The sequence below is a fragment of the Sminthopsis crassicaudata genome, chromosome 2 (assembly GCF_048593235.1).
Source record: "Sminthopsis crassicaudata isolate SCR6 chromosome 2, ASM4859323v1, whole genome shotgun sequence".
NCBI lineage: Eukaryota > Metazoa > Chordata > Mammalia > Dasyuromorphia > Dasyuridae > Sminthopsis > Sminthopsis crassicaudata.
Genome location: NC_133618.1, coordinates 573,547,809 through 573,574,123, shown reverse-complemented (window position 1 = coordinate 573,574,123; position 26,315 = coordinate 573,547,809). Strand labels below are relative to the sequence as shown.

The following is a 26,315-nucleotide window of genomic DNA, read 5'->3' as shown; positions in this document are numbered from 1 at the left end:
TTAAACTGAAATGGTTTTATTGAGCAAAAGTAACTGAGTAATTTACATTCATGCTCTCAGTCAGAGAATCTGAACAAATAATTTCATTTTTTATCTCAGCTTATTCATGAACACAATTGAAAATCAAAACTATACTGGTCTCTAACTCATATAGCATGAGAGTTTGTGATTTCACCGGTGGAAAACTTTGGGGTTCTTTGGCATGGAGATAACTTCCCTTCCACTCCTAGTGGATGGTGATCTATGCCAATGAAAAACAGCAGTGTGCTTTTCTCTCTCTGATTGTCTAAATTGGGAATGTGTTTTAGTACTCATAATTTGAATCAATTCTGTCTTTTTTTTTTTTTAATTTTCTGAGGTTGGGGTTAAGTGACTTGCCCAGGGTCACACAGCTAGGAAGTGTTAAGTGTCTGAGACCAGATTTGAACTTGAGTCTTCCTGAATTCAAGGCTGGTGCTCTATCTACTGCACCACCTCGCTGCCCCCTCAATCAGTTCTATCAATAAACATTTTTAGTGTCTACTGCATACCATATCATTGCCATATGCCTTAAAGAGCAAAAAGAAATAGCCTTTGCCCTCAAGAAATTAAGGAAGCCAAATGATCAAGACAACACAAATTGGACTTAAATTACAAAATTCATAGTGCTTTTCTCCCTACCTCTTAAAGCCTTACCCCCTTCACATACCTTCACCTTGCTGACTCCCATAAAGTCCCCCCATAGGGGAGTAGTGACTTAAGAGGTATATGTGTATGTAGGTGTGATATAAAAGCATTTAGTGAATTCAGCAAATATGCCATCTGGATGCTCTCTATCACTTATCTGGCTAAGTTAATAACTGGGTATTTGGACACTGTTTGATTATAATCAGATATCTAATTTTATCTGAAGGATATTTTCCTCTATTACTTTTTCCTTTTATAGACATAACTTTTTAACTCTTTTCTTTTTTCTCTTAATACCAATTGTCTTTTTAGCATTTAAAGATAAGAACATATTTTAGCATTTTGTGATTATTGATTGCTTCCCTCCCACCCCCCAATCTCATCTGATTCTCACAACAACACTGTGAAAGAAGTAGTACAGTATGATTGTTCCCATTTTAGAGATAAGGAAACTGAGATACAGAGCCAGGTCTTGAACTCATGTCCTCTATCACTAAAATTAGAATATTTTTCCACTACATCACCACTGCCTTTCAAAGAAACTCATGGGAAATAGAAAAAAAAAGTACTTTGTCTTATACTTTCCAAATATCTAATATGGTCAAGGCTTTATTCCAAACTTTGATTTCAAGGTCATTGCCTTAAAGCAGCTGGTTTTTGTGTGTTTGAAAATAGCCAGCATACTTCATACCCTTCTAATAAATTCTCCAAATCAGTAGCTCTATTCTATCCTTGATTTTTCCCAGAAACATTCTCTGCCTTTCTGTCAGTGATAACCAGCAATGCCTGCAAAAGGTTACGGTCTTTTGTGGATTTAGCACCAAGCTTTCTGGAATTCCTGTGGCAGCCACAGTAGCAGAGAGAAAATCCAACGAAAGAAAGCAGTATATAAATACAAAACCTTTCCTAGCTTTTCATTTTTCTGTATCCTAGCAACTCTAGCTACAGATATTAGACTTGGTATTTTTTGGTCAGGATGTCTAAGGAATAGCAAGATTACATTCAATCACTCATAGAAAGTCAGAGTTAGAAGGGACTTCATTTATTCCAAAATGCTCATTTTTACAGAAGATGAAAGGGAAGCCTTAAGAGATAATGTGACTTGTTCAAGCAATTTAGAACTGGAATTCAGATCTCTTGGTTCCCATTCCATGATTCTTCCCTTCACTCCATACTACTTCTCTCAATCTTAGTCCATGTCTATAAAATGAAATGAAATTAAGAATAATGACAGTTATCTGGATGAGGAAAAGCAAAAGCCTTCTTTCTCACAATTTCAGCCTGTTTCATGCAGACTATTTATTTTGGATTTATCCACCCAGGCAATTAACCTTATTTCTCAGTTTTATTTATCTCAAAGTCAGGAGTATACTAAATAAATAAATTATTATTGAGTTGTGTCTGACTCTTTGGGATCTTATTTGGGATTTTCTTGGCAGATACTAAAATAATTTGCCATTTCCTTTCTCAATAAATTAAGACACATAGAAATGACTTGCCTAAGGTAACACAGTTAGATTTGAACTCAGCTCTTGCCAGTTATAGACTCTGCTCTCTATTGTACTACTTAGCTGTCCCAAAGTTTAATAATAATGTCTGTATAGGGGAAATGTAGCATATCACACCTTTAGATTTAATCTGTTTTATTAGCATTTTCTCCAATAGTCTCTCAAGTTTAGACAATTATCAAAAACAAAAAAATCAAAATCTGATTTTTAGAGCTTGCTGATTTCTAAAGCATAATTGCGCACCTGGAAAATTTTAACAATTTCTTGAGCCACTTTGAGTTGACTCTGGCACATCCCTCAGTTTTTCAAGGGCATTTATGATTCAGATTTGACCAGGTAAAAGAGAAAGGCCATAACTGAAAAAAAATGCCCTAATTATTATGTTCCTGCTATGTCCCCTAATTATCCCTAAATGCTCCCCAAAAGTCCTGCATTTGTGCTCTCTGCACAAGTATTGTTAAAGGAAAGAAGTTGATACAGTTCATTCAGTTATCTGCTAAATGTCATGGGCAATAGATTGTACTAGGAGAAATTGGAAATGAACAAATGCTTGATCTCTTGGGATAGATCTCCACACTTTCCTTTTTTCTACAGCAGCTCTACCTGCATTTATCTAGGTCAGGGCTTCTTCAGCTCTTTCACGTTATGGATCTCCTTGGCAGTCTGATGAAGCCTATAAATCCTTTCTTAGAAAAATGTTGCCTATAGTTGCCTACAACTGAATGAAATGCTGGATTTTAGTTAGGGGTTAGTGAAAACTGTAGCGTGCTGTCGTCTCTAGAAGCTGCTGGATCGCTCTCTGGGAAGAGATCTGCTGTGTCTACTCAAATCTTTAAGACAGATTCTTCTTCCTGTAGTGAACTGTTGTCTCCAGGCAGTTGCTGTTAACTCTTGTCCAAAGAAGTGACTTCCCTTCCTGCAGAGAGCCCCGTCAAGCCTGATGCAATTCAGAGTCTTTCTTCTTGAATCCTGGCTCTGAATCTCCTCCAGCTCTTATCCTTCTCCAGGCCGATCTGCCCTCTGCGCCCATTGCTGTCTCTTTTTATCCTCCCAGAGAATGGGCGTGGGATAATGCAAGGGCTTCTGGGAAGAACCACCCCAGCCAATGAGCTTGCCCCCTCTATCAAGTCAACCTGAGTTCTCACCTTGTAATTGTCCAGAAAACCTGAATTCTCACCTTGTCACCATCCAGACAACCTCAGTTCTCACCTAGTAATCCCAACATCTCCCCCTTTCTTTTGATTTAGAACATAGGACAGTCATGACCTTGAAACATAAATCCATCAATATGGGAAGTATTACAGATAATTACATAAATTACATAAGCATATAGTAACATAGTAACATAATACATGCTAGAAGTATATGACAAATAACATAATCAAATAATCATAAATTGAAAATTTATAAATGTCCATAAGTCCATTGTCCATTAGTCTCATCTTGTGTGAGGAAGTCCAATGATTCCTGCTGGTTTTAAAGTTCTTTAACAGTCTTCTTATTATCCATGCTCTTTCAGTGTCAGATGTTTCTTAGATCTTCTCCTTTATTTTGAGGTCTTTCTCTTTTTCTGTCTCTCTCTGATGGACAAGGCGAATATGACTCGTTGGCACCTATCTGATTCCTTTTCCTGCTGAAGAAATACAAGCAAACCCTCTCTCCCAGGCAGTTAACCTATCTAATTACCTTCTATTTACCACTTTCTAAATATCTTCTCATCATCTGGCAATTACATTGGAATTGTTTGCACTGGATACAGCCATGTTGGTTTAAAAGGCCTGTATTCTCCCCAAGTGTAATCCATTTTTGCAATCTGATTGCCTTTTGACTCACTTATCAGGTAATCCCTTTCTGCCATGTGATTGCTTTTCTGCTGGTTGATTAAATCAGAGTCCTGGCCTTCTAAAGGTTCTTTGGGTGTAACATCAGCTGCCATCATGCCCCAAGTCTTTTTTGCCTGGGGCCCAGGTCCAAGGCCCCTCATCCCATTTCCCTGAATTAGTTTACACTCTGATGCCCAATGGAGTCCTCTGTTGCATTTTGGACATGAGGTTTTAGGTCTTCTCTCACCCTGTCTTCTCACTGTATCTCCATACCTACACTGAGCTCTTAGATGTCCAATTTTTCCACATTGAAAACATCGCCGAGTTTCTCTAGAAGTCCCTTGCCAGGAGGGACCCTGCCTTTCCACATTCATCATTGTCCGGGTGTAAAAAGCATTTGTTCCCACTGTAGCACAGCGTCTTATGATCTCCTCTAAAGGAGCATCTTTGTCTAATCCCCATATAATTCTTTTGCAAATCTCATTGGCATTTTCCTTAGCCAGATGTCTGGTCATTATTTCTGTAGCTGAATTTTCTCCAATAGTTCTTTTGACAGCAGTTTGCAAACGTCCCACAAAATCTGCAAAAGGTTCATTGGGACCTTGCTGTATTTTAGTGAAAGCCTCTCCATGATCTTTCTGTCCAGGAAGGACACCCCAAGCTTTTATTGCAGCCTTAGCAATTTGTTCATATATTGTCATGGTATAATTAATCTGTTCCGAATTCTCTCCATATTGACCTTCACCAGCTAAGTGCTCAAAAGTGAATTGTGTGTTAACTCCTATTTCCAAATTGCATCTGACTTGAATTTTACATAATTCATGAAATTCCGCAAGCCATAATAAATTTTCTCCAGGTTCCAGACATGTCCTTGCTATGGATTTCCAATCATTCGGAGTTAGGACTTCATAAGACAAACCATCTAGTAACATTTTGACATAAGCTGATGTAGCCCCATAAAGGGTACAACCTTTTTTCAAATCCTTAATTTTATTCAAATCTAAAGGTGCATATCTTCTCCTTTTTTTACCTACAGAGTCAGTATTTTCAATCACAGGATATGCATGTATAAAATCACTTATATCCTGTCCTTCTCTCTTAGCTTTAACCAATGCTTTTTCTAATCTTGTCATAGGCTTAGGTTTCTTCACAGGCAATTCTGTTTGTGTTTCTGCCTCTTCCCCTCTTTCTTCCTCCATCTCTGAAGGTGGGGTTGATGTGGGCCTGTCAATAATCTGTTCTCTAGGCAGGGTTGAAGCTTCTTCAAGAGAATCATACCATAATTCCTCATTTAAATCCTCTTGGTCTAGGGAAAGATCTTGATCTTTCCTTTTTTCCTCACACTTCCTCCTCTGTTCATTTTTAGAACTTTTCCTTCTCCTACAACTTTCTTGATAGTTTAAGGCTAATTGAACTATGTTGTAGATATAAAATACTTCTGCAGAAATTGAACGAGGCCCATTTTTTGCTTGAAATTCTTTCATTTCATATCCCACTAGCTTCCATTTATCTACATCTATCTTTTCTTCCTCTAAGAACCAAGGGGATGTGCGTCTTAATGCAGCCAAGAGTTTAGCAATCTGTACCCAGGTTACAAGTAAACTGTGCTCCTCAATTATCTTGATTATACTCTCTATAGTACCACTCCTGAATGGAGCTGAGGTTGCGTCTGGGGCTGAGGTTGAGTCGGCTGAGGTCCAGGGATTGAATATAGCTAACATCTGCCCCATTTCAGCTATAAGAGATTCCTGGTTTAACCCTTAACAAGTTAAGTTCCTTATTTATCTATTAGCACGCTCACTTAATCTTTAACAAAGTTTCCTCGTTACTCACGGTTCTGGGTCAGAGAGACTGAGATCTAGATCGGAAGCTTTTCCACTGGAATCAGGACTGTGTCTGTCCCTGTTCGGGCGCCAAATTGCAAAGGTCTGGTCTAGCTCCCCTTGTCAGGATAAGCAAAAGTCCTTGCCCCACGTGTGGACGCCAATTGTAGCGAGCTGTCGTCTCTAGAAGCTGCTGGATCGCTCTCTGGGAAGAGATCTGCTGTGTCTACTCAAATCTCTCAGACAGATTCTTCTTCCTGTAACGAACCGTTGTCTCCAGGCAGTTGCTGTTAACTCTTGTCCAAAGAAGTGACTTCCCTTCCTGCAGAGAGCCCCGTCAAGCCTGATGCAATTCAGAGTCTTCCTCTTGAATCCTGGCTCTGAATCTCCTCCAGCTCTTATCCTTCTCCAGGCCGATCTGCCCTTTGCGCCCAATGCTGTCTCTTTTTATCCTCCCAGAGAATGGGCGTGGGATAATGCAAGGGCTTCTGGGAAGAACCACCCCAGCCAATGAGCTTGCCCCCTCTATCAAGTCAACCTGAGTTCTCACCTTGTAATTATCCAGACAACCTCAGTTCTCACTTAGTAATCCTAACAGAAAACAACTAGAATTTATAAAACACTTTAAGGTTTTCAAAGTGCTCTGGAAATTTCACCTTGTTTTATTCTTATTGTTGACCTTGGGAAGGTGTTACTATTATTCCTATTTACAGATAAGGAAACTGAGGGGAACATGGCATTACATACCTCTTAAGTGTCATGCATAATTTAAACTTATGGCTCCCTGACTCCAAGGTCAGTGCTCTGCTATTTGGCAGTAGTTTCCCTCCATCCAGCTTCATCATCTCCCTGAAACTTGTCATTCAGTAGATTGTGGGATAAGAATCCCTGCTTTAAAAGCAAGTTTCTAGATGGGTAGAGCATTTTTCCATGGAGTCTACACCATGACTATTGCATCATAACTTTGTTATAGTTATTATTATAATTGTTATGATATTAAGATCATGTTAATCATATACTTGTAATATGCATATATATGTGTGTATATATATATATATATATATATATACATATATATATATAAACACACACACACACACACACACACACACACACACACACACACACACTCAAACCAGCAACATATTATGCTTAGTAAAACATTACACTAATCTGGTGCTTATTGACAAATTGGGTAACAAATATTTCTAAAACAATGGATCAGTATATAGACTTCAAAGAGAAAACAGTTCACTTATATTGATGGGAACAAAGCCTCCCAAAGGAGCAGAATTTGTATATTTATATTCATGGTATAGTTAGGGTTTATGATGTATAATCATTTTTTTAGGTAATAAAATAATTACACACAAACTGTTGCTAATTGCTGTCACTATGCATAAGGAGTCATTTAAATTCAATAATTTAACTTATTTCAATGTTTTATTTTTAGTTATTGAATCCAAAACCCTTCAAGGAAGCAAAGGAGAGCACAGCTTTGCCGCCCCTGGAGTTTTTGTTATAGAAAATACTACAGTTGAATTTCTGAGGGGGTCTGATAGGGAAACTTTTAAGATTCCGGGACCTCTGGGAGCAGATTTCATCTTCAAGGTAGGATGAGCCTATTTGTGAATGTCTCAACATAATTAAAGCACAGTACCATATAACTTCAAAATATCATGTAATAAAAAAAAAATCTATTCTAGTCAATATGACATGTCTATGTACACGATAAGTCTGCTTTTGTTATTGTCAGCTTATTCCTATTGAAATAGTCAACCATATTTATTTGTTTAATTCTAAATTCCTTGTGGGGATAAGACATGATTTTTATCAAATATAGCCTTCTAATTTCATATTCAATTGAATTGCTCTTTTATTATATTGAAAATAGTTTAGCAATGACTCATTCATTTAACAAACTTTTAATAAGTATCTAATGTGATAGTTAGGCTGATAAGGGAGATATAAAGTTTAAATGAGATCTAGTTTGCCCTCCTGGAGGAAGGAATATGAGAATAGGGAGATGAAACACAAACCCACATAATTCTAAGACATAATATTATATGATAAATGAATTATAAAGAGAATGAACAAAAGGATACCATCTTCAAGGAGAAGATGGTATTTTTATTAGACTTTTTAAAAAATGGGTAAAAAGTCAGTGGGCAAAGAGTGGAAGATTTAAACAATACAGTTATTTCTTCTGCATTATACCCTTTCTTTTCATGGTTTGAATGTATCTCAAGCTGGCATAAAAAATTAAATGAGAATTTTGGGGGAGTTTTGTGGAAGCCAAAGACAACAAATGAAGGTCAGCAGATGAGACAGAAAAGATTTAGAAACTCAGAAAGGCATAAATATATTTAGTATTATATAATATCAACCCAGATTTTGCAGTAAGATATAAAAGAAAAAGAAAATTTCAGACTTCTTTGATATGAAGGGAAGAATAAAAGATTTCACACAAATTTTCCAGATTATGGGAGTGCTACACTTCTAACCCTCACGATGGGTCATTAATGAAAATTCACACTAGTTAAGTGTCTAGTTTCAACTTGAAAAGAAGTTCTAGAAATTTGTCCTTTGTTCTGTGATATTTAAAATTTCAAGCAATGATGTGGATAAAGACATTGATGATATGGTTATCAGAATTGTTGATGATGTAAAGATGGCAGAGCTAAACACAATCAATAGGAGAGTCAAGGAAATTTGGTCTTGACCCATTAGAACATCTAATCTAATAAAATGAATTTCAGAAAAAATACATTCAAAATCTTAGTCTTGAGTTAAAAAACAAACAAACAAACAAAAAACACCTTTGCAAGTCTGTGATAATGAGATGCAAGTTTAGATAGTGTGAATTAAAAAAAAAAGTCGGGGTGGGGGGGAGGATATTTAGTGGACTTCAAATTAAATTTGAATATTATATAGCAACCAAGAAAATTAATTCAATCTTGAGCTACATTAAAAGAGCCATGACTTCCAGAAATAAGTTATGATAATTTTATCATTCCCTGGCCATATCTAGAGCATTGTGTTCACTTTTCGGTATCACTGTTTAAGAAGAGTATTGATAAGCTGGAGCATGCCCAAGAACATCTGTTGGGTGATTATTTCAATAGTATAGGGAAAGAAGTAATAAAGATCTTATTTTAAATGTTGCCATAAAGATGGGTACATATGGGTGAAGTAGAATTGACAGGACCTTATAATTGATTGACGGTAAGAGATGAGGGGGAAAAAAGGAAGATTTAAAGATAACTCTTAATGTTTTGAACACCAGAAACTGGGTGAATGGTAGTGAGAAAATGTAAATATAAAAGTCCTAAGGGGAAAATAAAATTAGTTTAGCTTTGAAAATGTTATAATTTGAGATATAGGGCAATTGAATCTGAAAATAGAGTCTGAAGTAGAGATAGAAGAAAAATGAAGAGTTGGAAATAAGTTAGAAGTGTAATGGTCAAGGAAATAAAAATCAGTTAGGTAGACATATATTTCTGGTGCCAAGAAAAACATAATGTCCTATAGGAAAGATGGCCAAAAGTATCAGTAGCTGAAGAAAAATTGGGTAGGATAAGGACTGAAAAGATAAACTATTGGATTTTATGACAAGGAATTACTTACTTTTGAAAGAGTAGTGTCAGTAGAATGATGGGCATGAGAGGCTGATTGCAAGGGATTGAGGAGGTAGAGTATTGTTGAAGTGAAAGTATTGACAGTAGAAGACTTCTTAAAGTTCACCCCCAAAGAAACAGAACCAGGGTAATAGCTTAATGGGCTAGAATGAGAAGGGAAGATTGTTACAGCTGAGGACACCAGAATAGATTAATACCTAGCTAGCATATTCACTTTTTTTCTTTAGCAATGACACTTACTCCAACTACATAGAAATAACATTAATCATGAAGCATTCCCTATCCCCAGCCCCTAAGTCCCACAAATAAACAGAGTCTGAAAGAGAATCTTGAGATACAGTAGCAGTAAGCCACATGTGTGGGAAACATGTTCTACTGGAGCTCACAGCTGCACAACTGAAGAACCTCAATGTCCAATCTTCCTCCCAGTTTCATTGGTAGATAAATCATTCTGCTGTTAACTCTTCTCAGCTGCTGCTGACTGGACCAAGAGGGTTGGACACTGAGCACTGCTATTGCTGAACTGGGAAGCACAGGTCATTTTACCACTGGGTTGCTAGGTTTGGAAGGGCAAGTAGCTCAGTTTCTGAGTGTGGTGCTTCTCCAAGATGGTCTGGACTTGTTCTTTGATGGGTAGTAGAAGTCTTTTCCCATCTTCAGCCTCTGGCTCAAGAGGAACTCAAGCAACTGGTTAGCACAGTGGATAGAGTGCTCCCTGGAGGCAAAAAGACCAGAGTTCAAGGCATAATATCTGTGTGATCCCAGACAAGTCACTTAACTTTGCTGTGCCTCAGTTTCCTCATCTGTAATATCAGAATAATAATAATAATAACATTTACCTTGAAAGGTTGTTGTATCAAATAAGTTACTAATTATAAAGTGCTTAGCAAAGTGCCTGGCATATAGTATTTACTATATAGATTTATTATTATGATCATTATTATTATTATTTAGTTTAGAACAATGTTCTTTTTTATTTAGAGAGCTATGATGATCTTTCAGGTAAGTCAAGCCTTTGTCTACTTATGTGTTACAACTATCCCAAGTTTTATAAATTTATTACCTATTACCTAAAGTAGAAACAAGATTTGGTGAACAAGTGTTTATATTCACTTTTCATCTCCCTTCAGTCTTCATCTTTCTAGACTAATAGAAAATTAAAAAATGATTTATAGAAATGTTTATATTCAAAAAATGCACAATATCCTAAGATTCTTATGTCATGCATAGATCGACTGGATCATCGATGTAGAGCTAGAAAGACCTTTAAAGATCAAGCCCTACCCATTTTACACATTAGAAAGCTAAGACTCATGAGTACTTGACTTTTGTTTTTTGCTTGCTTCTCACCTGAAATCATACCATATAAAAATAATATTTTTAAAGAGAAAAAAGAATAGGGGGAAACTGAATCATTAATAAGTATTTCATAATTAATCAATATCTCAAGTAGAATAATTTGCCTGAGATTATGCAGCTAGTAATTTTCTCAGGCAGGATTTAATCGCATATCTGCTTGACTACTAGCTACAACACTAATTCTTTCCCCTTGGAGCAATGAGTCTCATTAAAGCTATATGCCTAATTAGGAAAATAAAAATAAACTTGCCTATTTTAGATAAATGTATGATTAAATTCCTGGAATGGTAGTGTTTTCTTAGCTTGGCAGTTTATCCAATCCAGACTTGTCAAACATGTGACCCACAACAGTCTGGATTGAAATATAATTGGGAAATATTTAACAAAACACAATACAAATAAAAAAACAAAATAATAAACAAATGACAAACAAAATAATGTCAATTTGTGCTTTGCCATGTTTGTATGTGGCCTACAGGAATTCCTGAATTTGATACCACTGATCTAAATAAACTGGGGTTCTAGGAAATCAAATAATTCATCTAACTATGGTGTTCTAAGGTTTACAAGGTGTTTTTTTCCCCATAATAATCCCATAAAATACATAATAGAAATATAATTACCTTCTTTTAACAGATGAGCAAATTGAGACTCTGCAAGGTTGAATGACCCCAGGTCATATGACAGTTAACAGATTCGAATTAAGATTTAATGCTCTATCTGTGACACAAAAGATTTGTGGATAAATTGATGAGCCCTTTCTGATCATGGAGAAATGGAGTTTGTGTGCTTGCCTGTGCTCAGCTGTGGCTGGAGTTTAGTCACTCCACACTTCCATTCATCATTTCTGATTAGTCTGGTATATTGCATAGGCAAATTCAACTGGAAAACACATTTATCATTGTGCAAAATGTTCGGCCTCATGTCTTATTCATTATCCCTTTTTCCCATTCATTAACCAATAGAAACGGTCTAAATTTGGAGTACTAACAGAGTCTATATAGAGGAAGTAGTAAGGAAGACTTTCCTTGTCCTAACTACATTAATTTGTGTTAGGAAATGCAGAAATTTCTTCCTTTCATCTGACAAACTTGACAAATGAACTGTTCTGAACTATGTCTCACTTGTTGAGGGAGCAAGAGACCTTAACAGAGCACTGTAGATACTCAAATTAGACATTCTGAAAATAGAGAATTTATCTTCAAAATATTCTACACAGCAGTAGAATAGAGATGAACTGAAGGGGCCAGGGGAGCCTCAGATCAGCATTACTTTAGTATAATGTTCAAGTATGTTCTTAATATAAATATCCTTCCTTCCCAAGAAAGATTAGTAACTATGCAAGTACTTGGGTTTAAAGATATGTATGGGAGCATTTATATGTAAATGATTATTAGAAAATAAATTTTCTGGGCTCTTTGAATATTGACTCATCAATTTCCCACATAAGATAGGCAGATTTTTTTTTTTTTTCCTGTTGAGCAGAAGGCTATATTTCACTTGACATTTTCCTAATTGCACCAAGATGAAATTAGAGCTGTCTTTCTTCAATTGGGTCATTCATGGAAATTTTCATTTCTCTTGCTCTCTGCTCCTGAGTTTTCCTGAATGGCTCATTTGTTTTTCATATGATGCTTCACAAAACTCTCCTGAGATCAGCACTTAGGGAAGGAGTGGGGAGAGTGTACCTCTGTATTCACTCCTCTGACAGTGTATACATGTTGCTACCAGATAGCCAGGAGAAGGCCAGAAGCTTGAGCAATAAAATGTCAGTAAGACAGTCAGAAAGAATTATTAAAGAAGGACCAGGCTTGTGTTGATGCAAAAATTTGCCTAGTTCTTTGAAATATTTCTAAATTTTGATTCTTCTAGTGTTTTAAACATGTCCAGGCATTGTGCTAAGGAAAAGAAATTCAAAGAAAGATAAGATGCAGTCCTTGTTCTCAAGTGGCTCCTACTTAATAGAGAAGATAACATCCAAATTTATCTATATAGTTATATATATTTATACAATATAGATATAATATATATTCACATATGTGTAATATTGTATATATGTAAATATATCTGTATATGTATGTAAATATGTATGTATAAATATTAATTTACATATATAAAATATATTTACACACATATATAAATAATTTTACATACATATATAAATAGATTTATATATACACACATAGATACATATACACAATCTTGTATGTATGTACATATGCATATATTGTGTATGTATGTATATGTATGTATGTATATATGTGTATAGAGAGAAAGTAAAAAGAAGGTACTAATGGTAGTAGCGTGAAGGTTGAAGAGGAAAGGCCTCCTGCAGAAAGTACTATTTGAATTGAATCTTGAAGGAAGCCAGGGAAGCAAGTCAGGAGATTTGGGTTAGGAGAAAACATTACAGGAATGGACAAGAGCCAGTGCAAATGCATGGAGTCTAGAGGCAGATCAAAGAGTACATACAGGGAAATAAATTGTATGATATAGAAAGGAAGGGAAAGGTCAGATTGTGAAGGGTTTGAAAAGCCAAGGAGAGGATTTTATATTTGATCCTGGAGGTAAAAGGGAGTGACTGCAGTTTATTGGATATGTGTGGGAGAGCAGAGGGAGATGACATGGTTAAACCAATGCTTAGGAAAATCACTTTGACAGAATTGGAGTTGGAAGAAACTTGAGGCAGGGAGCCCAACCTGAAAGCTACTGCAATATTTTAGGAAAGAGGTGATGAGGGCCTGGACTAAAGTTGGGATTGTGAAAGTGGAGAGAACGGGATGCAAATGAAAGTTGTGTAGCAAAGACAAGATTTGGCTGGCTGGATATTTGGGGTGAGTGAATGAGGAACTGAGGAAGCAATTGAGGTTCTGAACCTGGCTGACAGAAGCAAAGATGTTGGAAAACTGAGGATGTAGAGGGAAAGATGAAGAGTTTAGTTTTGAATATGTTGAGCTTGAGATGCCTATAAGTCATCCAATCCAAGATACTCAAAGACAGTTGACTACCTAGAGCTAGAACTTAGGAGAGAAATTAGACTTGGGTATGTAGATCTGGAAACCATTCATAGAGATGATAGGTAAACTCATAGAGTATGATGCAATTGCCAAGCCAGATAGTATATTAAAAAGATGAGGACCCAGAACAGAGCCGTGGGGGATAACCCATGGTTAGTGGGCATACCCTGCATAAAGAGCTAAAAATGGGAATGAGAAAAAACACTCATGAGAAATGGGAACGAATATCTTAAAACTGCTAGACCTTTAGTAGCAGATATAAACATCAGCTTTTATTATATAGATACACTTTAGAGCCTAAATCTAATAATCGCTCCCTCTTTGAAGTCCATGCTATCTAACTCAAAATGGCATGGCATTAAACTTAATATATTAAACCTTCGTGGTTACCAGATCTCACTGATTTCTCTACCACAATATCCCTCTCTCTTCCATTTGCAGTTTTCTACCTTTCCTGCCCTCCAACAAAGACCTTCATCTTTTCTCTCCTGTCATATTAATTGGTCTTCTTTGTCTTCATCTATAAACTTCATTTTTCATACTGTTGAGTGTCCTCCCAAATGGCATTGTTCAGTCACTTCAGTCTTTTATCCTAAAACCTTGTTGATTTCTTTACCAAATTAAAAATAAATTCCTGATCATGGTGTCCAAGACTCTCTATCATATCCCTCCATATGAGAGCTTTTCAGCCTCCTCTATTACTCATACCAATACAGTCTAGCTAAACTGAACTTTGACTCTTATCCTCAACTCTCCAACTACTATATCCTGCCTAACTTTGTGTCTCTCTGAAATGGAGTCTCCTCCAATCTCCCATTGCAATCTACAGAAGTAAATTCCTTCCTTCAAGAGTTAGCTGTGGATAAGTTAAACGTTGATTCTGCCTTGTAAATGCTCTGGAGAATACTGATTGTATTTTATAAGCTATCATTTAAAATTCTGGGAAAATTACTTTGACAATTTAGTGTCCAGGTTCTTCTGTTTTTCAAAGTTCTCTGAAATATCCTTATGTTTCTGCATTGTAATCTTTCTCCAGATCTTGGGTTTCTGTGTCTTCCAGTAGTTTAGATAATTCATTGTTTGGGGTTTTTTGAAGCCACATTATTACCAACTTCTCTATATCTTTATAATAATGTCTGCTGTTTATTTTTACTTAAATGGATTTTTAAAAAGTCTTTTCTATTGTTTTCTCTATATAAGCTATCTTCATTATTGACTAATTTTCTTTTGTTAATATTTTAAAATTCTTGATTAATTTTCTTTTTTTCTTTTATGATTTTCTTAATATCTCCATTGCTTAATGATTCTGACTATAGATTCTAGTCATTTTTCTGATAGCTCTGAATATCTTTTCCATTCCCTGTGGGGACTTTTTGGGGTTTCTGGTGCATCTGGTGCTTTAGGTGATTTATTTGTTGTACTGTTTTTTTAATAGCTATTTATTTACCAGATATATGCATGGATAATTTTACAACATTGACAATTGCCAAGCCTTTTGTTCCAATTTTTCTCCTCCTTCCCCCCACCCCCTCCCCCAGATGGCAGGTTGACCAATACATGTTAAATATTTTAGAGTATAAATTAAATACAATATATGTATACATGTCCAAAGTTATTTTGCTGTACAAAAAGAATCGGACTTTGAAATAGTTGTACTATGTTTTTAAAATCATGTCAACATTCTTTGCTTTAATCTTTTTGGGAGTGTATATGAGTTTTGCTTTCTTTTGCATATGTTTTGTTTTCTGCTATTTCTCTTGAGTATTTCTGTTTGTTTTTGTTGATGATGTTTATGGGGTGCTTCCATGGAGTAAGTCTCTTCATGGGGTAATTATTATATTAATTCTTCAATGAAACCTTTCCTAACCAACTACTCTTTTGCCTAACTGAAAAAGATATTTCTCTTATCAGATTTCTCATAGCTTGAGAAATCTCTTGCTTCTCACACTCTTTTCTCTTGTTTGTGTAGCATTGTTATCTGTGAATGTGATACTCTCTATTTCCAATTAGGTTGTACATTTCTTGGACTTAGCCTGTACCAGAACAAACCCTGTAACTGTCTTGCTTAGCAGAACCTTGCATGCAATGGGTTTTCAATAAATGTGTGAAATTAGATATAAAAAATAGGAAGTTTTGAGTAGCTAGTTATAGCAATATTTTTTGAGATTTAATACATTAACTTTTCTACTTAAGCACTTCTTTTCTTTTCATTTCATTTTCTTCCCATTAAAAAAGAAAAAGAATATCTTTGTAACAAATATATAATCAAACAAAATAAATTTATACATTCACCTTGTCCAAAAAAATGTATTTTTCATTTGACATTTTAAGTCTATCACTTCTATGAAAGGAGGTTGTGTAGATGGCTTCATCTGTAGAACTCTGGGACATTAGTGTGTTCATCAGAATTATAAAAACTTTAAAAGCTGTTTTTCTCCATAATGGTTCTATTCACTTCATTATGTTTTAGTTCCTAGAAGTTCTCAGTTTCCTATGAAACTACCCATTTCATCATTTCATGTGAAGCAATATTTCATTATTTTCATAATTTGTTTTGCCATTTCCCAAGAGGTAGCAACCCCATTAAGTTTCCAGATATTATTACAAAATGAACTATATAACTATATTTTCCCAATTCTTTATTGTCCCTAGTCCTAGACTCTTTTTATTTTAATATCTATACCCACTTTAAAAGAAAACGTTCTCTTCCTATTATACATGTTATAGTACTTTATATCAAACTTAAATTAATTTAGATTTTATTTTCTATTCCCATATCCAGTTAGCTTCTTCTTAGGAAATCATTGTTGTTGCACTAAGCATATTTCTGATTTGCCCAAGAGAATTTTCTAATTCCCTAGCTCCTTCTAGATAGTAGATCTTATCTTTCTCTAGCCTTTCCTAACTATATATAGTTCTAGTAGAAAAAAGTTCCAAGTTTTTCCAACTAAAAGTCTCTTTTCCATTACTTTAGAATCTAGTGTTACATCACTTCTCGGAAACTTAAAATACGGTGTCTAACTTCCCCTAATCACCTGCTGCTTTTATTTCTTTTTCCATTCCTTTGTGATTTTTTTTTCTAGAAAGAAAAGCCATTTAACTCTTCTCATCAGAATTCTGACATTTTTAAAGATCTCTGAAACAAAGTTAACCTTTTCTCACTCATTCAGCTTTAAACATCCACTTATGAATTCAGGAAAATGTGTGCAAAATATAATAAAGCATATCAAAGCTTAGCACATTAATATTGATCTAAAAGAAGATAATTCACAGTATTAGAGAGGAAAATGTACATTTCTTATTTTGTCTTGACTAGTTTGTTCCATGTTTTTCCCCAACCCCCTTCTCTTTTTTATTCTTTGCTTCCTTTAATGAAGAAAGAGGAGGAATATATTAGGAAAAGAAATGATGTTAAAAGATGTCCTTTTTTAAATTTATTTTTTAGTTTTTAGTTTCTTCTCTAGTTTCTCTTAAGTTCTTAGCAGATATACCAAATATAGCTCTTCTCTTCTTTGACCATATGATTATCTCTTGAAGGGGAGCGGTCAAGAACTCTACAAAAATCTTTGTCATTGGACAAATCTTCATTACCACAGGAAAAAACATTGGATTTACCTTACTGGAAGGCACTATTCTTAGGTATATATTTTCCTTTCATTAAGACTATTTCTTAATTCAGAATTTTAGCAAAGTTGCAGGATAAAATAAATTCACATAAATCCTCAGCAGTTTTAAATATCACCAACAAAATGCAACAGCAAGAGATACAAAGAGAAATTCCATTCCAAACAAATGTCGAGAGCATAAAATATTTGGGAATCCATCTACCAAAGAATAGTCAGGAATTATATGAGCAAAATTACAAAACACTTGCCACAAAAATAAAGTCAGATTTAAATAATTGGAAAGACATTCAGTGCTCTTGGATAGGCTGAGTGAATATAATAAAGATGACAATACTCCCCAAACTAATCTATTTATTTAGTGCTATACCAATCAGACTTCCAAGAAACTATTTTAATGACCTAGAAAAAATAACAATAAAATTCATATGGAAGAATAAAAGGCCGAGAATTTCAAGGGAACTAATGAAAAAAAAAAGTCAGATGAAGGTGATCTAGGTGTACCTGATCTAAAGCTATATTATATAGCAGCAGTCACCAAAACCATTTGGTATTGGCTAAGAAATAGATCGGTAGATCAGTGGAACAGATTAGGTACAAAGGACAAAAAAGGGTACATCTATAGCAATCTAGTCTTTGACAAACCTAAAGATACCAACATTAGGGATAAAAATTCATTATTCGAAAAAAACTGTTGGGAAAATTGGAAATTAGTATGGCAGAAATTAGATATGGATCCACCTTTAACACCATATACCAAGATAAGATCAAAATGGGTCCATGATTTAGGCATAAAGAATGAGATCATAAAGAGATTGATTAGAGGAACTGAGGATAGTCTACCTCTCATACCTGTGGAGGAGGAAGGAATTTATGACCAGAGGAGAACTACAGATCATTACTGATCACAAAATAGAAGATTTTGATTACATCAAACTAAAAAGTTTCTGTACAAACAATAAAATGCAAACAAGATTAGAAGGGAAATAATAAACTGGGAAAATATTTTTACAGTTAAAGGTTCTGATAAAGGTCTCATTTCCAAAATATATAGAGAATTGACCCTAATTTATAAGAAATCAAACCATTCTCCAATTGATAAATGGTCAAAGGATATGAACAGACAATTCTCAGATGAAGAAATTGAAATATATCCATTCATATGAGAGTATTCCAAATCACTACTGATCAGAGAAATGCAAATTAAGATAACTCTGAGATACCACTACACACCTGTCAGATTGGCTAAGATGACAGGAACAAATAATGATGAATGTTGGAGGGGATGTGGGAAAACTGGGACACTGATACATTGTTGGTGGAGTTGTGAAAGAATCCAGCCATTCTGGAGAGCAATTTGGAACTATGCTCAAAAAGTTATCAAACTATGCATACCCTTTGATCCAGCATTGCTGCTATTGGGCTTATATCCTAAAGAAATACTGAGGAGGGGAAAGGGACCTGTATGTGCCAAAATGTTTGTGGCAGCTCTTTTCATAGTGGCTGGAAACTAGAAGATGAATGGATGCCCATCAATTGGAGAATGGTTGGGTAAATTATGGTATATGAATGTTATGGAATATTATTGCTCTGTAAGAAATGACCAGCAGGAGGAATACAGAGAGGCTTGGAGAGATTTACATCAACTGATGCTGTGTGAAATGAATAGAACCAGAAGATCGCTGTACACTTCAGTGTTGTATGAGGATGTATTCTGATGGAAGTGGAAATCTTCAACATAAAGAAGATCCAACTCACTTCCAGTTGATCAATGATGGACAGAGGTAGATACACCCAGAGAAGAAACACTGGGAAGTGAATGTAAATTGTTAGCATTACTGTCTATCTACCCAGGTTACTTACACCTTTGGAATCTAATACTTAAAGTGCAACAAGAAAATTGGATTTACACACATATATTGTATCTAGGTTACATTGTAACACATATAAAATGTATGGGATTGCCTGTCATCAAGGGGAGGGAGTAGAAGGAGGGTGCAGAAAATAAGGAAAAATGAATACAAGGGATAATGTTATTAAAAAAATTACTCATGCATATATACTGTCAAAAATTTATTAAAAAAGAAAAAGACTATTTCTGTTTGCCACCAATCTAATTGCTCGAGTTACACTGTAATGTTCTCCTTGGTTCAGTTTCCTTGGGGTCTCTGGGGCAGTCTTCTTTTCAGTTCAGTAATCACCACACAAGAATAACCAGGGATTAAAGCCCCAATCCTTTATTGTCTCTTTCAAAGTCATGTTTCCTTTTCTGGGACCCAGTTAGCTTTCTGAGAGGCCTATCTCTCTCCTTGGTTCTGAAAGCTTGAGCTCCCACCTGTCTTCTCTGGTTTCTGAATCTCCACATTCAAAGGTTTGTGCTTCAGCCTCCAGCCACCACAAAGGTGGAAGATGGAATGAATCTGTCTCAACCTCCAAGAGCTTCTAGTGTGCTTAACTTCTCTGGCCCTGAGAGCTTTCCTTTTGTGGCTCTCAGTCCCTCCTTATATGCTCCACACTGAGTATATACCAATCATTATATCAATAGGAAACCATTATTTGTTGTAGGATTAAATCAGTGCTAAACTAGATTTAACCATTTTCTCCTCAATTTCACTTAGTACCTTGTTTCAAGTTCTGGCCCATAACATTACACAAAACTTTGTTTAGGATTGAGATACTTATCATTTTTAAAATCCAGGAGAATTTCCATCACTAACTCCAAATTTATATATATCATAAATTTTGAGGCTCTTTCTCCCTGGAACTTTGGGAAAACATCTTCTGTAACTCTACATGTTAAGAGATTGACAGCACTCTCCAGTTTCTCCTTAATATTCTTTTTTTAAGCCACTGGGTAGGATTATTGAAATTATTCTTGTTATCCCCATCTGTAAAGTTAGAGGGTTGGAACTTTAAGAACTCCAATAAGGAAATTTTTAATACTCTACTCCAAGATGATTGATACTCCAAGTGTTTGTTAGCAGCCTTGCCTAAAGTAAAGTTCTGTTCTTTTTATCTCATCAAGCTCTAAATCTAAGACCCTTTGATCCCATGATCCTGTTCCTTAATCCTTAGCTCAATGCTATTTATTTTGGAAGAGAAAAAGGGATTTCTCCTAGCATCTGATATCTTGATTTACATTTATTTTGCCAGTTCCCCTAGAAACTGCTTTAAAATCTTGAAAGAAGGAAAGATTCAGGATTATACAGTGTCTTAAGTAAAACACTTTCCAATTTATTGAAGAAAAACAAAGATGCATTCACTAAAGATGATTCACTTAAGATGCATCTACCTCAATAGAAGAAACATTCAGTTTTTCATAACCCTGCCCTCCATAGTCCCATTTGCTGTTCAAGTTATTTCAGCCATGCTGACTCTTCATGACCCTATTTGGGGTTTTCCTGGCAAAGATTCTGGAGTGGTTTGCCATTTCCTCCTCCAGCTCATTTTACAGATAAAGAAACTAAGGTAAATAGGGTTAAATGACTGGCCCAAGATGACACAGCTAATAAATAAATGCCTGAGGCAAGATTTGAACATAAGAAGATAAGTCTTTCTGATTCCAAGTCCTGTGCTCTATTCATTGGACTACCTTTCTATAATCTGTTAAGGAAGTAATTCAGTATGACTATCTGTTCTTAAACTATTCACTTACTGTGTATTCAAATAATACTTGTAGCAAGAGGAATACAGAAGCAAACTTATACCTCTTATACTAAAGGCTGAAAATGAATAATTTTAAAATAAGGTTTCATTTTTAAATTCCTATATGTGCAAAATAATTAGATAATTAGGTAGACTGTTTAAATATTTAACTGTTCTAGTTAGCTATATATTGGGTGTCCTAAAAATCTTAGTGATGTTTTAAGCTTTAATAGTATGAAACTGCATTAAGATTTTTAGATACTCAATATAAGCATGCTTGAATTTGCTTTTTTAATTTTCTCCAAAGAATTAGGTAAAATGCTGTTTATCAGAAAAAAAAAATAACATCTTGAATGATATATATATATATATATATATATATATATGGTTTGCAATATAATCATCAATTTTTCATTCTTGATTTTGATAAAGATAAAAGATAGTATAAAAAAGTATGCATATATAAACTTATTCACATGAATATATACACAGACATATATGTGTATATAAATACTGGGACAGCTAGATGGCGCAATAAATAGAGTGCCAAGCCTAGAGTTAGGAGGATCTGCATTCAAATCTGGCCTCAGACACTTATTAGCTCTGCAACCCTGGGCAATAGTCACTCATCCCTGTTTGCCTCAGTTTCTTCATCTGTAAAATAAGCTGGAGAAGACACAATTTGTGTTGACTGGAAAACCTGGCAAACAGTCATCTTTGTCATCCCCATATTCAGAACTTTTCAGTGGTTCCCTATTTCTTCAAAAGTAAAATAAAAAATTGCCTGTTGTTCATTTGTTATAATCATGTCTGATTCTTCATGACCCCATTTGGGGTTTTCTTAGCAAAGGTACTGAAGTGGTTTGACATTTCTTTCTTTAGCTCATTTTACAGATGAAAAAACTGAGGCAAATAGTCACACATCTAGTAAATATCTGAGGAACTTCATGTCTTTCTGACTCCAGGCTGAGAGTCAGATCTATCCATCAGAATATCTAGCAGTCCAGACCTCTAGCTCCATCCAGACTTATTTTATAGTAGTTCCTTTATCACATACTAATTTCCAGTTACAGTTGCCCATGAGCAGCTCTTAGAATTTGCCATGCTTTGTCTCTCTTTGGACAGACTGTGTTCCTAATACCTAGAATTTACCTTTTCCCTACCTGTACTCTTAGATGCCTTACCTTCCTAAGGCTTCTAAGTTTCTGTCACCTATGGAATCCTTCTCATAATGACCACTTGTCTAACTCTTGGTCTTGTTTTATTCAAGCTTGTTTTATTCAGATTTTTAAAGTTTATTTGGCTTTCATCTTTTGAAGGTCATTTCTCCCAAAAATTTTATGGGGAAATGTTTCAAGGCTATAAATCAATCTTTCTTCAAAACAAGGGAAAAGGAAAGGAATGAAGGGAAGAAAGAAGAAATCTGAGTCATTAGAAAGTAAAACTTTTTAAAAAAATACTTGAAAAATACAAATAGTGGCTTCTTTTCAACTTGATGTTATTCTCATCCCCACTAGTTTCAGTGCCTGGGTCTCTTGAGAGTCCATCATAAACCTCCTGCTCATTTTCCTTCTGGGACAGCTTCCTTCTACCCTAAGCCAAATCCCAGACTTAGTTCCAGTTGGTTTGGGTGGGCCCAAATCCTGAAGAGGAGCTGAACCTCAGAAACCCTTTCCCAAAATGGGCTGGTTGAAACTCACCCATTGCCTTTTTCTCCCTTTAATTTAGTAGAGGCATCTAAGTATATCCAGAAGGCCTCGGGGGTGTCATCATTTTGCTTACTAAGCTGACATTTCATGGAAAGGCAAATAGTGTCTCCAAGATCCTGGACTGCTTTAGCCAACATCTAGAGAAAAGGCCTTGGATATCTATAGATGCTCAGCCAAGACATTGTGCAACACTGGCTTGAATCACCTTTGAGGAGCTGCTCTAGCCAGCCAGATTCCAGCATCCCATTATCTACTCTCTAAATATCTCCAATCACAGATAGAATCTTTCTTTTGGTTAAAATTTTTCTGCTTTTCTAGGGGCAGTCACTTGAGTTTCAATCTTTGTTCAATTTGATTTATTGATCTGATAATGCACAGTTATGTGGGCAGTCAGTAACTCAAGGAATGAGAGCTTTAGAGCTGGAATGCTACTCTGGCCATACAATATTGGATTTAGAAGGGCCCTTAGGGCATAGAATGTGTCTAAAGTCACATGAATTTCTTAGTTACAAAGCTAAGACTAGAACCAAAGTCTCAGTTATAGTGAAAGACTCTTGTCATGGTCTAATGTCAATAATCAGCATCCATTGTCAAACATACAGCATGTTTAATAGGTTCTACTATTTCTATACAGAACTCTCTGATAGATTCTAAAAGTTAATTCTTCTCTCTCCAGAAAATTACTCATATCACCTTCTTTTCTTCTGACTTGTAAAAAATGTTTTGTAAAATTTCAGATTAAAGAATGAGGGAAGCTAAAAATGCCAGTTATTTAAGTTATCAAGTTATTTGAATTCCGGATAAATAATAGTTTAGCAAGTGGCTATTAAAACAATTTAAAAGTAATTATAAGGCTTTTTGTTGTCATTTTTCAGTCATGTCCTACTATTTGTGAGCCCTTGAAATTTTCTTGGCAGACACCCTTGGCAGAGTAGTCTGCCATTTCCTTCTCCAGCTCATTTTGTAGATCAGGCAACTGAGGCAGTGAGAAAACAATCTCAGAGAATTTCTCTGTTCTACAAATGTTTGTGCCAGTGTGCAGTCTCACCAGCAGTGTGTTAGAATGGATGTATCCCCATAATCCTGCCAATATTAGATTTTATCTATTTTTCCCCCATTTGGTTTATATTTCCAATTCTTAAGGAATTTGAGCATCGTTTCATGTGGTTATTAACAGCTTATATTTTTTCTTTAGGAAATTATTCATGTCCTGTGACTCAAGTAGGGAGTGTATGTGTGTTTTAGTCATAACTATGTGTCATTTATATATTCATTGTTGATTTTTAGAGATCTTGCTTGAATTTCTTGTTAGATTGAATTTTTCTTTCATTAATTTTTCTGTTGCATGATTAGGAACAAATATTTAAGATTGATATGGTCTCATTTTGTATATAAACTTATTGACATAATGTTATGTCCTTATTACTCTTAATATTTTCTAATTTGACTTCAGCTTTGGCGTTCTGATGGTATTAGACAATTTTATGTATTGAAAAAATTGGTGAGCAGTAGCAGTGGCAGCAACAAAAGTACTCATAGTAATAATAATAATAAAAACACTCATATCCTTTTTTTCTTTTTTTATTAATTTTATAATTATAACATTTTTTGACAGTACATATGCATAGGTAATTTTTTACAACATTATCCCTTGTACTCCCTTCTGTTCCGAATTTTCCCCTCCTTCCCTCTTCCCCCTCCCCTAGATGGCAGGCATTCCCATAAATACTAAATATATTATAAAAACACTTATATCCTTATGGAGTCATAAAGTTTATAATTTTTTTTCACAATAAGATTGTGAGGCAAATGTTGCAGGCACAATTTTCTGACCAATAATACAGAAACAAAGTTGTGATAAGTAAAATGAGTTGTTCTAATGTTTTTAGACTAAAGTGCTTTAGACAAAGTTTAGCAGCATGTTAAATTTTAAGTTATTCTTTAAAATTGAATCTTTTTACATCCTTTTAGAAAAAGAATGTTTCTCATAAACAATATATTCTTGAATTGTGCTTTTCAACCACCTTATAATTCTTTTTAATTTTATTGGGAAATTTGTCCCATTTATGTTTAATACTATAATTGTTAGGTTTATATTTTTGAAACATTTGCTCAGAATAGAATTTAGCTTTCTTATTCATTTTATTTTCATAATTCATGTAAAAAGTTGAATCCTATAAACAAAGTTTCTTTCTCTTACATTCATGAATTTGTCAGTTACTTTATTAGAGATAGGAGAATTGCTTACTGTTTTTCTTCCCCAGCTTGTTTTCCCCTCCTCTCCATTGAAATACCTTATAAAATATTTAGTGATTTAGTAAAAAGTTCCCATACCATGATAACCACTATTTTTCTTAATTCTTTTTAGTTTTTACTTTTCATTTGGAAGTCTGTTGTTTAAGACTTCCCTCAGAAGAATTATATGAAACTAACATTTGAAAGTCAGTTTATAAAAAAAAATATATCTCCTATATTAATTTTTGTAGTTTTGGAGTTTAACTTTTTGATGTGTCTAAACTCAAAAATACTCCACATTCTTAATTATTGGGGTTTTGTAGAGTATTTCTATTGTTTCTAGAGTGTTTTTTTTTTTCTGTTGAGGGGGGTAGGAAATAGTAGCACATTGATTTTAATCTACTGTCAGTAATTGTGTGATTGAAGCAATATATTCTTTTCTCCAAAACTTTTATATGGGTCTTTGTGTGTTTTCTAATATTTTTACCAAGATTGTTGTTTTCTACAGCCCCCAAGTTGGGGTGACAAAACGTACTGTGCTTTCTAAAGCTCCTATGCTGGGGTGGTTAAAATATACCATCTTAGTGGAGGAGTGATGAGGCAAGATTGCTGAGAATGGTGGAAATATGAAGTCCATTTATTCCAAAGACTTTCCCCTTTTTATATTCTCATACCCTTATATAGCCACAGCAACACTATGCATGTGCTAAGTATAAACTGCACACATGAGACTACATAAACAACTTGTATGTAGATTGCCACCTGGTATCACTCTGCTTCAATTACAACACAGGTTGCCACTGTTCCCTACTTCTCAGGAAAGCCTAGAGCCAGAACCAGACATTGATAGGTTCCCTGTGGGCTGAAGGGTCTTATATCTCACCCAGAGTTCCCCCACTGTCTTTGGCCCTCTACACAAGATGATGATTTTTTTAGCTTAAATCTTTGGCTTTGCCGCATTGTATGTATGTTTTGCTTGTTTTCTTTAAATGTGCCATTTTTCTCTCTTGTTATCTTTTGGCATACATTGTATATTTCTTTTTTTACTTCTAGTACTCTTGCTATTTTAAGTGATTTTCTTCTTCTAAGATTTATTTTAAAGGTATCTAAACTTCAGCTTTTATTTTGGTCCATTGACATTTTTGTATTTTTTAACCATTCTGCTTTTCTTAGGTGTATGACTATGAAGTTGTATTGTTATGTATAAAATCATCTGCAAAAAATTTCCTATTTCATTCTCACATTTTCATTATAGAAATACTTGATATC

General features: G+C 35.0%; 1 protein-coding gene across 8 annotated transcripts in view; it reads left to right on the top strand.

Moving 5' to 3' along the window:
• The window catches only part of ADAMTSL3 (ADAMTS like 3), a 553,717-nt gene that overhangs the window by 356,370 nt on the left and 171,032 nt on the right, over positions 1–26,315 (top strand). For all 8 annotated transcript variants that reach the window (XM_074295268.1, XM_074295270.1, XM_074295266.1 and 5 more), the window contains exon 9: positions 7,274–7,431. In XM_074295268.1, coding sequence (XP_074151369.1) covers positions 7,274–7,431 — 158 coding nt within the window. The remainder of the gene's footprint in view (positions 1–7,273; positions 7,432–26,315) is intronic.